The sequence below is a fragment of the Lissotriton vulgaris genome, chromosome 4_1 (genome assembly GCF_964263255.1).
Source record: "Lissotriton vulgaris chromosome 4_1, aLisVul1.2, whole genome shotgun sequence".
Classification (NCBI taxonomy): domain Eukaryota; kingdom Metazoa; phylum Chordata; class Amphibia; order Caudata; family Salamandridae; genus Lissotriton; species Lissotriton vulgaris.
In genome coordinates this window covers 763,762,872-763,779,629 of record NC_141691.1, presented here as the reverse complement: position 1 = coordinate 763,779,629, position 16,758 = coordinate 763,762,872, and the positions used below count along the sequence as shown (strand labels likewise).

The window sequence follows — 16,758 nt, the reverse complement described above, 5'->3', positions numbered from 1 at the left end:
TTTCTATGTAGAGGTTCAAGATGACGGGAGAGAGAATAGAGCTCTTGGGAACACTACAGGTGACAGGGAGTGTCCATGATTTTGTAGAACCAATTTGCATGATCTGTGGTCAAAAAGTAAGACAAAATACAAAACCATCCAAGATCTTGCTCGAAAATCTCATGTGTGTTTTCAGGGCATTGGTCAGAGCTGGATGGTTTGTTTATTGACGGTTGCTAAGAGGTCAAGCAGGACCACGAAGCATAGGTAGTTCCTGTTGTTGAGGAGGACATCATAGGCTACTTTAATGTGGCTGTTTCAGGGCTGTAGCATGGTGTGAGGACTGATTGGTAGATCAGTGGAATATTTTTCTTCTGCAGATTTTAATGACCTTTTAAACAGCTCACCTGTGGCCCCATGCAGCAGTGGGAATGTTCCTGCTGCCTTCAAGGGCCCAATTTACACAATCTTTTTTCAACTTTGCCTGCTTGTGAAGAGGAGAAAGGGCACAGTTTATTTCCTGTTTTTTGTTCCACCAGGATGACAGAGTAAATTGCTCTTTTGCCCTGGTGAAGGGACCAACCGCTAAAGTTATAAACGATCACCAGGCTGGAGGTCATTCATAAAGCATTGCCAGGAATCATCGTCACAGCGTTTTCTGTCAAATCATTTTGCTGTTTGGTGCAGGGCTTCATCAGCATGACAGAGCCCTACACCAAACAGTTTCCTTTATTTATTTTCCAAAAGATAATCCTGAAGCTGGAAGATAATGCTCCCCTCGCCATGGGAGCTCTCTCCCATGGCGAGGGGAGAATTTAGCAGTTTTAACTGCCCCTTACCATTGGGGTTTTCCTGGCGGTCACGGAAATTGAAAACTGACCTCTCTTTCAGCCCTTCTAAATGAAGTGGGTGGAATGAAAGGCCACTGCCTCCTGTGGCCCTTACTCCATAGAGCTGTCAGAGGGATTTATTCACAGAGATGCTGGATTAGTCTCAGCTGTTTTTAAATCTATGGTCTGCCCGCATCTAAATTCGGCAGGCGGACCATTATCATGGCAGTAAACATACTCTGTTGGATTTGTAATGGAGTATGCTTACCATCAAGATATAAATTGGGCCCAAACTGTTTTAAAAGAAATTGAAAAGCTGTGAGTCATTACATTGTGTGAGTTTGCACATTAAAATCCCCTCTCCACTAGTGTGCCTGGGATGAGCAACGGGGTGTCATTACTATCATGCTTCCTTCCTTGCCCCTCTTTTTGCTCCATGTCCCACTATTAGTATACTTTCATTCCAATCCCTGCAAACTTGGTGTGCATTATGAAGGGATTGTAGTTTGGGCACACTCACAGAGAGCAGAATTTGTGTTAGAAGTACTTTTGTGTTTGGGTAGTGCTCTGCCCATCTGGCGAAGTACACTAGTCTCATGATAAATGAGGACAAGAGCGAAGGAGGCAGAATCGTGGGGATAACGTTTAAGGGCCTATTTTACAGTTTGGCAGCTGGGTGCTTGATCACAAACATGACCAATATCCTGTCCGCCTTATTACAAGTGCAGTATGATATCATGCATGTTTGAGTATGTGGATAGGATATCCGTTACATTTGTGATGAAGTACCCTTTTGCCAAACTCTAAATCAGGGCCTAGGAGACAGACTTATAGTTGGGCAGTAGCAGAAAATCATCCAGTTCGCGGGGTAGCAGTGGAAATGATAACTCTGTTGAAGAGCCAAAACATTTGAATAAGAAGAAAACACAACACAATAAAAATCCATCAACAATGCATTACATTAGGCTGTATTTTTATCTTTAAATAGACACTTCAATGACAAACATCTACTAGAGGGTTCCGGAGGTATGAATTTTTAAAGGAACAATAAATCACTGCTTTTCACGTGCACAATTATTCATTGTAATGGGCCGCAATAGCGGTAAACTTTTAAAACTTTTATAAAAATTGTAAACACCTATGTCAGCAGTCTTGGGGTGACCAGCTCCAGCAGGTAGCCACTCACGAGGACCAATAAGGTCAGGTTGAACAGTTACCTCGCAGTCTAAGCAATCTGCAGTCCACTTCCAGGCTCTATGGTCGAAACTCCATAGACTTTAATGGAGTGGGCCTGATCCAAGGGATACTGGGTGCCTATGATGCTGAGGATGCTGACCCAGTGATGGGGGTCTTCCTGGAGCCCCTCCATGGTTCATGAACATGGTGGGGCGGATGTCCCTTGAAGTGCGGATAAAGGCCAGCCAAATACCATTTACTACTGGCCTACTAGTCCCTGATCACAGCGAAACCAGCTGTTCTTTTACCTCCCAGTAGCTTCCTTGCTAGACCTTGCTAGGCAACCAAACGGCACTCTGACAACGTACCTGGGACCATTAATTTAACGGGGTTAACCCAATAAGTCAAAGGACCTGGGTATCAATTAGTATAAAACAAAAATGGTCCTAGACATATCTTAAGACAAATATAATTCTTTACAGAGCCAGAATTTAATATCAATGTGTTGTACCCAACATCTACTAATCAGAAACAATTCTGGCTCTGTAAAGAATTATATTTCCTGTTTCTGTTTTGGATGAATTTACTCAATATATAAATAACAAGTGTTACATTAATGGGTGTCTTAAGATATGTCTAGGACCATTTTTGTTTTATACTAACGTACCTGGGTTCAGCAGACTCATATGTAACTTTTGAGAGTTGAGACTTAGGGCCTGATTTAGATATTGCGTATGGGTTACTCTGTCACAACGGTGGCGGATATCCTGTCAGCTGAAATCTTAATCCCATAGGATATTAGGGGATGGGATATCCATCCCTTTGTGACATAGTAACCCATCCGTTGATATCTAAATCAGGCCCTTATCCTCCCAGGCTGCACTTTGACAGTCAAGGGAGGTCAGGCGTTCCTGGCTACCAACTTGCCAAGGTGGGCATCTTCAGCTTTTGTGGCCCTGTAGCTGTAACAGAAAGCCAGCCAACTAACTCTTCGAGTTACTTCATATGTGTGGGGCTTGGGATGACCTTTCCTTCAGCAGGGAACCACATGCACAGTCCTCTCCTTGCTAGGCCATGTAGCAGCAGGTGCAGTCCTGTGTTTGGGCAGCCTCTCTTTTCTGGGTCCAGGGAATCAAAAGAGCAGTCCTTCTTCGGTCCTCTCTCTAGTCCAGATGTAATCTGAGGTCTCGGTGCTAGGCGTGGCACTTTTTTGACCAGTTTGTGCCCCAGGGGATGCGGTGACTACTAGCCAATGGACTAACAGGTCCCCTACCGGCTAATGACACCTTTCTGGGAAGAGTGGCATCTTGCTGACCCAGAATGCACCATTCTGCCTACTCCCAACATGGCAGACCCAATTCTCTTCGCGTGTGGAGCTCCACGGCATATCCCAGAGGTATGGCTCCTTGGGGCCTCACACCCACAGAAAAACTGGTTTGGTAGCAGCTTGCCCCTCTCTGTCTTAAATTCGAACCTATCTTCAAAACAGCAGCACCTCTCTTGTGTTTCCACCATTTGCCCTTCAAAGTTGGCTTCCCCTTTGAAGCTCAATTTGGGCTCATACCATGTTTGGCCTTCCTGCCACGAAGATGTACTACCTCTTCCAACAGCAGGACCTTTGTGTTCCTTCCTGAGAGTCATTCACAACTCCCTCTAGGAGGGTAGAAGGCTGTCTGACTCATTGGAAAACTTTAAGCAACAAAGTGGCAATTTTCTAAAGTTGCTATTTGTGCAAAAGTGTAACTTGAGCATCAAGTTGGCTTTAATGCAATGATTCGTTTTATACTTTGGTGTATCATATTTAGTTGTCCCATTCAGAAGTTAGCACTGCTGACTTGTCAGCGTGTAACTCTGTACTCGTCAATGGGGCTACTAGCCATTCTACAATAGAAAGCTACAATGTGGGGTTTTTAATGTCAGGGCTTGTAAAAATACATGGCCTACATTTTAATATACAACATCCTGTCTTAGGGCTCGCTAGGCCCACCTCAGGGGTGACTTATATATATATTAAAAAGGAATGTTTGGGCGTTGCCGTTACTATAAATGCAAACTCGAGTTAGCAGTTTAAACTTGCTCTACCAGTCTGCTGTGGCAGTCTGGTAGACATGCTTTACTTTGTAACACTCAAGATGGCTCAATAAGTGCTGCAGCTCCTGAGGGACACTTTAACTTACAGGGCCTGGATACTCCTGGTATCATATACTAGGGACTTATAAATAAGTTGACCTATGTTAATTGAGTATAAGACAATTAAACATATACTTTTAAGGGTAAGAGCACATGCACTGGTGCCTGGTCAGCAAGGGCCACAACATTAAAGTCATTACACCAGTACCTAACATTCAAAAAGTGGGGCAAAAAGGGGGGTTGGGGGTGAACCTGCAAAAAGCTTTTTCCTCACATATGTCAAATGCTGATGCAGAATATTAGAAGGTATTGCCAACAGCAATTCTTAGTTGGAGAAGGATCCTCCAGCAGACAATTTATCATGTTATGTACAAATCAGAGCATTTGGCATTACCACACAACTCTAAATAAGACCCTAAACATGAGTTTACAAGGATGCACCTAATCAGTATTTATTGCTTCTATTAATCGTACATATTCATACAACCTGATGTGCTTTCTTCCAACCACATGAAACATACATAAATGATCTTAACATGCAACGTTATGGCATAATGTAATGTGGTAGCTTTCCAAAATGGTGTCTTTTTTAGAAGTTTGTTTGTCTTAAGAGTTTTTGAGGTGTGATTGCAAAATAATTTATTAGTGATTTCCAGTCTCACTTGAACCACTTCAACTGAGCATTGTCTCTGTATTCCCCAAGATAAAATAACGAATCTCCTGCCTGAGGGAGCTCTTGACCCGTCTACAATTATGGTGCTGGTGAATGCCATTTACTTCAAGGGAAACTGGGCAACTAAATTCAATGAGGAACATACTGAAGAAAAAGAGTTTAAAATGAGCAAGGTAAGTAAAAACACTGTACAATCAGTTGATTCTTGGTTTACATCTATTGAACATATTTGAGAAGTTCATGCCTTTTCAGAAGCACTTAATGTTAGAATGCCTTAATACATTTATGTTATAACACCACTGTGAGCTTTTTCGTGGGGCCACTGAAGTGCTAATGTGGGTTATTAGACTTATCAGCCTTAGGGTGGTCTTTCACCAAACATTTTGCCTTACTGTTGATTAATTTTTGTTATCTTTAGGACTCTGCAGACTTCACCACTGCTAACCAGTGCTACAGTGCTTGAGCTCTCTTTGTTAAGCATGGCAAAATTGGTTTACATTCAATTGGCACATTTAATTTACTTATACGCCCCTACTGCATATAGCCAGGCCCTGTAAATTAAATGCTACTAGTAGGCTTGCAGCAATGATTTTGCCACCCACTTAAGTTGCACATTAAACATAATTCAGGCACACCATTGCCACCTGTGTATGCAGTTTTAAAACGCCATTTAGACCTGGCAAAATAAACCTTTTGAAACACTAAGAGAACTCAATGTTAGTTCCCCTTCGAGCAGCACAGCCAAAATTGCTTGAATGAATCCAATCAATCAAATCCTTTTTTAATCTTCAACGTATTCATTTTTTTATCCAATGTACTCTTTATCCTTTTAGTTTAATTACTTCAATTATTTGTATCCATTCAAATCCAATGTGAAGATGTTTTATGCAAACACAGGAGACAAGAGGGTTTCCACATGTCACAACTTTTATTTAAAAATCACCCAATGCATTTCGGGATTAACCCTTCTTCGGGGGTATCTACATTAAAAATAATGAAACAATTCATGTGTGAGACCGTCATCACAATTGTGGCTCATTCAATGAATAATTTAATAAAAATAACACCATTTATGACAACACAGAGTATTTGGCATTAAATAATTTAGCTATGCTGCAATTATAACCATTTGTATCATAACGTTCATTTTGCATATCATGATCCCCTCTATGAAACGCGCACATCAATGTACACTCCCACATCGTTTGCCTAATTCATTTGAAGCACCTCTGGAATCCCTTTAGCTGCTTTTACTTCTAATACCCTTACCGTGACATCTTATCTGCATCCATTATTTCACTACCCAGGCTCTCGACGTTCCGACTCGTTTTTCAAAAGCACCAAACCTTTGTGTCACGTCAATGTTTCTACATAGCAGCAGCTCACATATCTTCCTCGTAAATCCTTCACTCAATTATCACGCACTATTTAACCTTTGAGTTACTCGTCCCCTACTGCAGCCAGGTGGTGTGTCACGTGTATTAATTGCAAAGATTCAACTAAACCACAGACATTCAGTGTTAAAAACCCACTCTGCATTGCGTAGTTTAAATACATACTATGTATCCCAGAATACCCCATGCTGCGCTTCTCGTGATGTTCCTCAATACCTCTTTGTGAAAATAGAGTCGACCCGCAATATCAACGTAAATTTTACTAAAGCAACATGAACATTAACCCTCAAAATTATGCAAAAATGTTTACTTCATTTAATCAGTTCATGTCCTTGAATATATTATCCTCTGTGCTCTCCTCTGAGTAAACATAGCTCATCTGTGACCAGAGAAACCACCTGTGTACTGGGTCACAAGACTAGGTCTAGCTGGCTGTTGGTTTTTGTGTACAACTCCCAGACAGTAAGACAAATGTGGAATAGGTATTGGCAGTATAGGCCGTCTCTGACCTGATAGGAAGAAAGAGCTGTCACTAAGGCTCTTCCCCAGAGCTTTAGTCTTTTGTGACCCTAGAGAAGCTGGGACCAGGGAAGCGAGGCAGGAAATATCCAAGCTCCTTTGGGGGTGGAAACATCCAGAACCTTTTCCTACTTCAAAGCAGGCATCAAGTATAAATATTGGACTTTCAGACTCAACTCAGACCCAGCTCATCAATACACCTCTGCACTATGGATGACTCAAAAGGAGAGCAGTGCTGCTCTCCTGCAAGAAGAACCACTAGCCTTCTGCCCTGCTACTCTGCTGCCTTGCTGCCTAAGTGAAAGGGACTAAAGTTGTATCTTGAACCCAGGACCACCAGAGTGACCCATAGGGCTAGTTGGCCGCCTAGTCAGAGCCTCGGGACAGAAAATGCTCCTACCACCTTGAACCTAGCACCTGGACTCTGTCTGCTGTGAGTCTTGCCTGCCCAAGAGGTGCCACCCCAATCCTGGACCCTTGGAAGTGGGCCTGAATATGCTCTGCCAGCCCAGCTGTGATACAAGCAGAACCGACGCAGCATGACTTATCGGCCTTTCAGCCTTGTACTAGAACTGCCACTACATGAGGTATTCCTGATGGTGGACCTCACAGTCTCTCGGAGCAAGTGCTGTGTGCTGCATTCCTGATGCAGGACTACACATCCCAAGCCTCAGTCGATGACATCCTCGATGACGGTACATGACCTTGCATCTCAAGCCACGTTGACAGCTTTATTGGGACCACCACTACGCAATGCATCTCTGATGCAGGACCTCGCATCACAGCCCGCAGCTTCTTCGGAGCTGCCATACCCGGTCCGCTTTCCATCGCGGTAGGCCTGTACTTGAGACTTTGTCCCGTCCGGCGCAACCAGATAACTACGGTTGTGCTTTTAGGCGCAATTTTTACTGAAATATGTAGTATTGCACGTCTCTGGTTCTACCTATTTGATCTTTGTTGTTATGGTCTCAAAATATTTATTAATGTAAGAAATTGGGTTGTTGGTTGACTGGAATGTGAGCTCTGGTCAAGCAGCAACCACAATCCTAGTCATGGTAAGGCACACGCAAACCCCAAATTAACTTTTGCTCAACCCCCTGGTAATTGCCACGGAGCAGTCAGGCTTTACTTAGAGGCAATGTGTACAGTATTTGTGCAACACTTCAAACAGTAAAACTGTGAAAATACCACACAAAAAAATGCCACACCAAGTTAGAAAAATAAATAAAACAAGAACAAAATAAAAAAATCAGTTGAACCAGAGATATTTTATTTGAAAGTTTTTAGTAAAAATCGCACCAAAATACGTAAATCACTAACTGCGGATATTAGTTGCACCGAACTAGGACAAGTCACAGGTTTAGACTGACCGCAATGTTGCATGGGCCTGCTACAGGAATCCAGTTAGGGTGGCTGAACACAGTACCTTAATCCTGGACTGTGGAGCATTGTCAGGATCCGTGTTGAAGCTGCGTCGAGCAGCCGAAGCGATGTGTCGATTCCGAGATGTGGCAAGGCTGCAGAGCAAGGGCCTGCATTGTCATTGAGGAGCCTGTCGATGGGGCTTACGATGCAAAAGCCGGCGTCAAGGATGCAGTGTGCAGTCGGGGTGATGTGTGGGTTCCGAGGAGCTTGTGAGGCAGCTATGCGAAGTTCATTATCAAGTCGACTGCAATATGATGCAGGTCTTTTTGACGGGTCCAATCCACACAGCAGCTGCGATTTGGCGATTCTGCTCGGCATTTGCGCTGCACAGCAGGGGAGATTTGTCCATTCCGCTGGATCCACAGGCTGCAGAGCAAGTTAGGCCCACTTCCAAGGGTCCACACTGGGGTGGCACTGTAGCAGGGATTCTGCTCATACACAGAACAGTGCATAGAAACTTTGAACCTCAGTGAATTAGGGTGTGCCAAAACTCACCTTAGTAGTCAAAATCCCCTGCCAGACTAGCAATCAGTGTCTCATTGGTTCTTCCATACCCCCAATGATTAGACAACCCAGAACATGGAACTTAGAATACCTCAGGCAATGTGGAACACATGAACACTCTTTCATTATACTCTTGTGCTAGTCCAAAACGGGGAGTAAATGAAGACATGTGCAAGTTTGAAATATTTATTTCTAATGCCGTGTTCGCAGGCACAGTATCTTAGCTAATACAAGCAGACATATTATAAGCAACAAGATTATCAGCATAGTTACTATTCCATAAAATACAAAAGGAGAAAGCATGTTAAAATGATAAATGGAAATAGACTAGATTACACCTAGATTTCACACTCCTTTACTATTAGGTTAGTTTATATCTACAGAAGGTCTCTTGGGTTTACAAGGGTGGCCCCATACCTCTGGTCCTAGTAGAAATGGATCACATCATTTTCTACACCAGCTCTCTGCATGCGAATGTTCTCCAAAAGTGTGTGTGAGCATGCCTGCGTAGTGCATTATTAAACGCGTCAAAATCAGAGGTGGCCACATCTGCATATATGTTATGTCTAGAACGTGCGCTGATCAGACCGAACAACAACCACTGTGTTGAAATAACCTCGAAGGCCTTGGCACTCACTGTTCAGACAAAGCTTACCAAGCCAAGCTGCTAGTATAGAAACACATATTATTCTCGTGTGAAGCAAAACAGTCCTCTAGACTCTAAACATTTGTAATAATGTATGCCATGTGCAAAGGCAGCAGAAAGGAAAAATGGCATTTAAACTTCTAATAAGCTCATGCTAACTTAACACAGTGTAAATGCAAGGCTCAACCCCATGACACCCTCCCTTGATCCGAGCACAGATAAGACAAAGGGCAAATTTGGAAAGCAGAGTTCAAGGACGACTGCCAGAACCAAGTTCAAATTGCCACATGGAAAAAACGTGAACAAAAAACTCCATAATTTGAATGCCTTTCGAATCAAATAATTCCAGCCATGGACATAGCAAAGTTAATAGGTCTGGGCAGGAAAAAATTTAAACTGAGAGTAGAGAAAAAAATATAAAAAATATCCGATATCCAACTCGTGACCTTGGTCATGGAAGAAAGAGAGAAGCCATTCAATCCAGCAATGTATATGCAAAAAATGTAGCAACAGCCTCCAATAGGAAGTCACTGTTCTCATCCGAAAACATGTCAGCCATCCAATCCAGCAAAGGGAAAGAACATACATGTTCCTCAATTACCGGAGCCTCCAGTACCATCAGAGGGCAACTCGGTGTTTCTTCAATGAAGCTACGTGCCAAGAAATCTTGCGCCGCTGCGAAAACATTCCAACGTCCCAGGACTCCATGCATCGCTGCAAAGGCCATAATCCCTCCGCCAGAACAAAGCAATTCATGAGCACCTACGGGGCTCATAAGCTGATCATAATCCGCATTAGGAGACACTGTATTGCAGAGACACAAATCCAGGGCCCAGTCTAAATCGCATCTCAGGCAATGAAAGACAGGCTGTACGCATGTAAAAAAGGAAAATCGAAACAATAATCCATAAGCCCCACTCAAGGTAGCAAGAGGCAGCGCTCCATAATACTCAAGCATTCGGTTGCGGAGTATCAACAGCCATGACAGATTTTCTTGCAACAAAGGACGTGCATCCATTTTGTAATAAACAATACAACAGAAGTACGCCTGCGGCCAGAGCTAGCAATAAGGGAAATCCACCAAATATGTTGATAAAAATTGAATGAAAAAATGCCGGGAAGACATCAAATATAGTTTGAAAAGAAGTCACAAGGCCACTGCTAACCACTTTAACAAAGTGGTGGTGGATGCATTAAAGATAGTGTGAATTAACTCACCGAAATGCAAGGGCAAATCAGTATTTAATAAAGCATGCACCTCTGTGCGGGTGTTTGCCACGTGAAGGACAAATGTTTCACAAGCAGATGTGAGGGCGACTTCTTTTTGGGACAATCGAGCTCTTATACGGCTCAACTTGTTGAACTCTGCGTTCTAGGTCGGAATCGTCGGCCATATGGAAACATCAAGCTTCCCATGCGGGGGAGGGAACATTACATTTTTACAGCAAACCACGCGCTCACTGACCATAACCACTCAAGGAATTCCGGCAGCTATCCCACAACAATCTTCATTATTTAAAAGTAAATAACTCCTGTTTGCCAGTAATGTGAATGTTGGTATGATAGCAGGTGCTGGTGTGCCTTTCAAAATACAGGCTAAATTCGGCTCGCTCTGGTTACAAGAGCCATGTAATTGGATATTCCTACACATCAATGAGTGATCAGGTAGTGTAGTGCAATCCTCACCATTCAAGTAAACCTCTTTTCCCTCCCTAAGGCATCTATAAGTAAATGGTAGCGACCAAGCTTCATGGAGATAAGAGGTGCCCAGAGGTTCATTTCTGCCAATAGCATAGTATTTCATGCACGCTTCGAATTTGAAAAGAGGAAAAGGTAAAGTTATTAACCTGTGGATAAGCCACGTTGCCGAATTGGTGTCAGCCACAGAAAATGGTAACGGTTCTAACTTTTCAATGTGTAACATGGAAAAAGTTGCATCTTTCATTGACATAAAACGTTGCTTGTCAGTTAAATTAAACAGGGCAAATAATGAAGACGTATTCATGTAATGCCATGGCACTTTTCCAGCTTTCAAAGTCTGTAAGGTCCACTCAAACTGCATAATAGAACGCAATTGATTTTGACCATGGTACAAATCAGACACTTCATCCTGCACAATATCAACAACAGATGACACAATATTGTCTAACGTGTAAATGCGGGAAGAAAGCGTGTTAATGCTGTTATGTACAACTGCTAGCACTTTCTCTAAATTCGCTTGATCTATAGCTTTAATGCGGGAAGCCGCATCAGTTTGGGACAGTTTCCAAACTTTGTTGTAAATAGCATATATCCATCTTTTAGATCTGCCGGAAGCCGGGCCTTTCACAAAATCATTCAAATTAATATCGTCAGCCAATTTAGATAAATGCAGTTTAACTGACGCCAAAGTGGAATGTTTGAGCCAACTCTGACATCATTTGCCTACAGAATAGGTAGTCACAGAATGGCCACTTTCAAAACGGGGATCCACCCTGACCTGTTTGTAGCCTGGAGCTAAACCCAGAAAACAATGCTGGCAAGAATCAGCACTCTTGTGCCACAGCAACCAACCCTTAGGATCCAAACTGGATATGTTAAAGGAAGAATTCAGTAACAGAGTCTGTAACTCTCTGATAGAAAACTTGGTATTATCCCAACCGGAATATTCTTCTAATTCAGGAAATGAAGGGGCATTTAATCTTTTAGTAGTAGCCAATCCAAAGCAAGTCGTTTGTGAAATTGTAGTATTCAAAAACAACATATGGTTCGGGATGAGGCAAGCACGATGCAAAGCCTCAGTGCCTTGCACTTGCCAACTTTTAGAACCCCAAACAGATTTAAGATCAATAGTATCTTTCCACAGCTCGTAGCCCCCAACAGCCAATTGGTCTAAAAAGGGCTTTGAATACAATAATTTTGTGTGGGTAAGTCTAACCTTGGAAGTGGACTTTTCAGTCATTTTAAAATAAAACGCGTTAGGATTTGACTGATTAAAATCAGTGATGTAAGGGAACCTCTTTAGAAAAGAAGGGGAACTGCCTTGTACAGGAGCGGGACAATGCTCCCACTGGGTATAATTAACAGTATTCCTCCTGGTGTTTGCTTTATGCAGGTAGTGATTGCCAAAATGTTTATAACAAAACAAATCACCATAATTTGTAGAAGCTAGATACAAATCTTCAGCATCAAAGGCAGCATAATATTTCAAAATAAGAAAACAAACCTTCTACGGCCTGAACATCTCAATCATCAGAACGTATATTTTGTTTAATTGCATCCCCCATAGAAACTCTTAGGACATTTGGGACATTTATAACCTCAGTGGGCCCATGGATTTGAAATCTAATAGCATCCCACACAATCTCATCCAAGACCGGCCAAGCAGTGATTTTAACAAAAGCCAGGTCTCTCTTCAATATGTGTGATGAGGAATGGGGAGCCAATGTTCCATTAATATGTCGAATGCATGTTCTTTCTTCAACAAGGTTTCCGTTGACAAGGCGGAAAAAATGCATGACAAATCCAATAGACATGAACAGGTAAATCGAAAAAAGCCTCAACCAAATGTAGGTCCAAGGAAGAATCAAAAAATGTCTTTTAAACAATGTTGCAAGAACAGAATCTTGGAAGGGGTCTTCGCTGTATGAGAGTCAGTGTCAAATGAAAATCTGGATTCCATAGCCAAACAAGTTTGCAAATCAGGCATAGATAAGTCAGTGGGGTAAGTATATTCAGTCTCATCAAGGTGAGCACCAGGTAGTGAACTCAATAAAGGATTTGAAACTGTAGGCATCTCGAGGGCAACATCAGGCCTGGGGTTAGGAGCCGGGCCAAAACAGAATTTCTCAAAAACGATGGACATGAGACTGCCGGAGCCATACTAAGAAGAGTCGGCCACTCCGAGTAATTTGATATTGTCAATGGAGATATACCTGCTATCTTTACGACCTGGAAGCGGTGATAAAAGGACTGTCCTCGTGCCCTTCACTCCAAGCACTCGAACTGGAGCTCGATATGAGGGACCAAACTCCTTCTTGTTTTCGATCTTCCCTCAAACCAGTTCTCCAACTTGGGGTAGCCAGCCCACTACCAGAATCTGCAATGCAGCTTCAGATGTGATGGGCAAGTGTTACTTTGCAAGACCATCTCTCGTCTTTTGTAGATCCTGTAAAGCATTGCAATGTTCATCTGCGTCACAGGAGGCAGCAACTGCTGCCTGGTCTAGACCGTCAAGGTCCAGGACAAACATATTGATACCAAAGAGCATTTCGAATGGGGTCCGCCCACCCAGAGACCTTCTAGGGAGATTATTATGGGCACGCTGCACGCTATTTAGGTGGGCCAGCCAGTTCCTGCCAGTGCCTATAACTTTAGCTGTCAAAGACTGCTTTAATTCTCGGTTCATTCATTCCACAACACTATTACCCTCAGGTCTGTATGGAGACGAAAACTTAACTTGGACCCTCAACGAAGTCATGTCATTCCTATACGCCTTAGAGGCAAAAGCAGGACCCTGATCCGAATGGAAGGTGCCACAGGCAAAAATCCCTACAAAGACACGCAAGTCTCTTATGACAGTTCGTGAATCAGCGCTGCTGTGTGGCCACACCCACACAAAGCGTGTGCATGAATCAACTGCTACTAAGATGTACTTATACGCAGTATCAGAGGAAAAAGGACTGCAGTGATCTAAGTAAACACAACCAAGTGGTTTATTAGAAATGTACAACTGTGTCTGGTGCGGACGCGCAGCAGTCGAAGGTTTAATCTGCTGGCAAATGTCACATTGAAGGACATAATCACGCATCTGTTTGTACAGTCCCCGCCACCAGAAACGTTGTTGTAACTGAGATAGGGTAGCCGAAACGCTCGCATGCGCAGATGCAACACCTTCATGGGCAGCTGTAATCAGTGTTGACCTGCGGTCCGCGTTGGGAATCAACCTTTCACCAACGTCCGGTATTTTCACATAAGGAACCTTATCAGGACTTAAGTGATATGAATACTTCGAAGGGAACCCCTTAGGATATCTACTTCTCTTCTTAGTCGCGACAACAGCTGCCAAGATATCATCATCAATCTTACTTTTGGAACGTGTAACTGCTGCAACTAAATATGTCGATACTGCTGATTTTGCGGCCTCACCGACCAAGGAATTGCCAACAGCGTGAACTCCGCGCTGATGACCGAGAGTGTGAATTACACACACTAGTGGCAACTGCTCTTTAAGCTCGGCCACTCGGACCCAGGTCATTTTATGTTTTATTGTGCTAACTTTGGAGTCCCGAAAATCATTCTGAATCCAAAAGAACAGGTTCTCATTGTAAGACTGAACACAGAAATAAGAATCACTCACAATAAGAGTCGTCACACTAGGATCAGCGTACTACAATGCAAGCATCAGAGCACGGAGCTCTGCCAATTGTGTGGTACAGTCCCCTAAAGTCTGCGTGTGCGCGACTTTGGACTTGAACTCATCATCCACCATGGTACCTACCACAATGGCGCATGCTGAGACGTATGCGTGCTTAGACCCATGCGCAACTTACACTGAACCGTCAGTGTATATGATACAATGGAAATCCTCCAAAGGCCACATAGTCAGTGGCGCAGGATGAACAAATTCATACTGCAAAAACTCTTGTGACTGTAAGGAGGCATCAAAAATAAACGTGACATCCGGAGACATCAAAGATGCTGCCCATTGTATCCACCGTGGGTGCAAAGCTTTAGAATTTGGTACACTGGCCTTCACCATTGCCTCCAGTGCAGGATACGTGGTAACAACCAACATGCGTTTTCCCTGCGACAGTGCACGTTCCTTAAGAATCGCCATTTGCACTGCTGTCAAAACTTTTTCCACAGTGGAAAACCGCATTTTTTGCCGAAGTGTACAAGTGTGACTTGTAAGCAATAGGTACTGTGTCTCATTCGTTAAAAGTAAGGTAAGTGAAACCCACCGCCCCAGGGATGATTCTTATCACCAGGTTGGTGTGGCTATCACGAGCCAGTAAGAATTTAGATGCTAGAAGATCAGCCTGCAAAGATTGCAAAATAGCTGAATGTTCAGGCAGCCAGCACGATTTGGTGAAAGTAGGTTGTATCAAAGCATACAAAGGCTTGATACGCTGGGCATAATTGGGAATGTAAGTACACCTGAAATGCAAAAATCCCAGAAAGGGCTGTAATTTTTTCAGAGTTGTAGGAGCGCGCAGCTGTGTGCATTTCTCCAAGAAGTGAGGAGCCAATCCTCGACCTTCATTGTTGTGCTCGTAGCCCAGGAACAACACTGTGTATTCTGCAATGTGAGACTTTCAAAAGTTGAATTTGTAACCGAAGTCCGCAGAGTTACAAATTATGCGGTCAACGTGACACAGATGCGCCCAGATTTCGTAGTCTGTGAGATAAATGTCATCCACATATGAACGCGCATCTGGGTCAACTCTCTCCAAGAGAGAGACTATACGGGCCGCAAACACACCTTGACTATTCCTATAGCCCATTGCCAAGCGTTTAAGTTGGCGTTGTTTGCCCCACAGGTGAAACTGGTCCATTGGGAACTTAGACCATCCAAATTGTGGGCAAAAAAAACATTGGATATGTCAAGCGTGGTTTTAAACCTTTTTCGCACAAGACCATCAACTAGAGCAGAGCCGTGGGTATTCTGTACTGCACAGGTATGGCAATGCGAGTTCAAATGCTGGTAATCCAATACCAAACGGTACAAACCGTCCGGCTTGGTTACAGTAAAAAGTGGGTTATTCATCAGTGACACGCAAGTTTCAATTACTCCTTGATATTCCAATTGTTCAAGGACTTCCGCAACGGAAGCCTTAGCTTCACGTCGGATGGGATATTGAGGTTGAAGCTGTGGCATAGTCCGTAAGGGAATCTCGTGGTGTGGGGAAAATTTATCCCAACCACAGTGCGTACTGTACAGAGCCGGCGCAAGGGCTTTAGCCCACTCTTCTGCAAAATTCAGCTCACGCTCCTTGGAGACTGTGTGCGCGAAACTAGGGAGGATTACCTACTCTCCTCTCGGAGCCACGAGAATAAAAGGTGGGGGCATGTCAGCCCGCTAACAAAATGTCATAGGTAGTTGTAAGATTTTCCCAAAATACCCCTTTTATGGTAAGTTGTATGTCCCCTTCAATTAAAAGGACTATTTCATGAAGTCGATCAGGGGGAGCTACTCTGGTATCAGCTGTCTCTACAACAACATATTGGTCAGTCGCTGTCACCTTCAGTAATGGACACAGGGCCTCTTGCACTATAGTAATTTCTGCTGCGCTGTCCAACAACGTCAGCGCCCATGTCTGATTCCAAAGCTGCGTTCTCACTATCTGTGACATATCTCGCTGTTAAAGCAGCAACTTTCTTTTTCTGAAACTGGGTTCTTTTCTGCGAAGAATCGTCCTGCTTGCCTTTTCCGTCTTTCGGGCGGGGTTGGTCGCGACTCTGCTGGCCACCCCGACCTCTGCCGCTGCCTCCACCACTGGA

At 43.5% G+C, this 16,758-nt stretch overlaps 1 protein-coding gene across 3 annotated transcripts in view; it reads left to right on the top strand.

Moving 5' to 3' along the window:
* Window positions 1-16,758, top strand: part of LOC147722556 (serpin B10-like) — a 206,064-nt gene that overhangs the window by 99,634 nt on the left and 89,672 nt on the right. For all 3 annotated transcript variants that reach the window (XM_086965090.1, XM_086965091.1, XM_086965092.1), the window contains exon 6: window positions 4,819-4,961. In XM_086965090.1, the coding sequence (XP_086821216.1) occupies window positions 4,819-4,961 (143 nt within the window). The remainder of the gene's footprint in view (window positions 1-4,818; window positions 4,962-16,758) is intronic.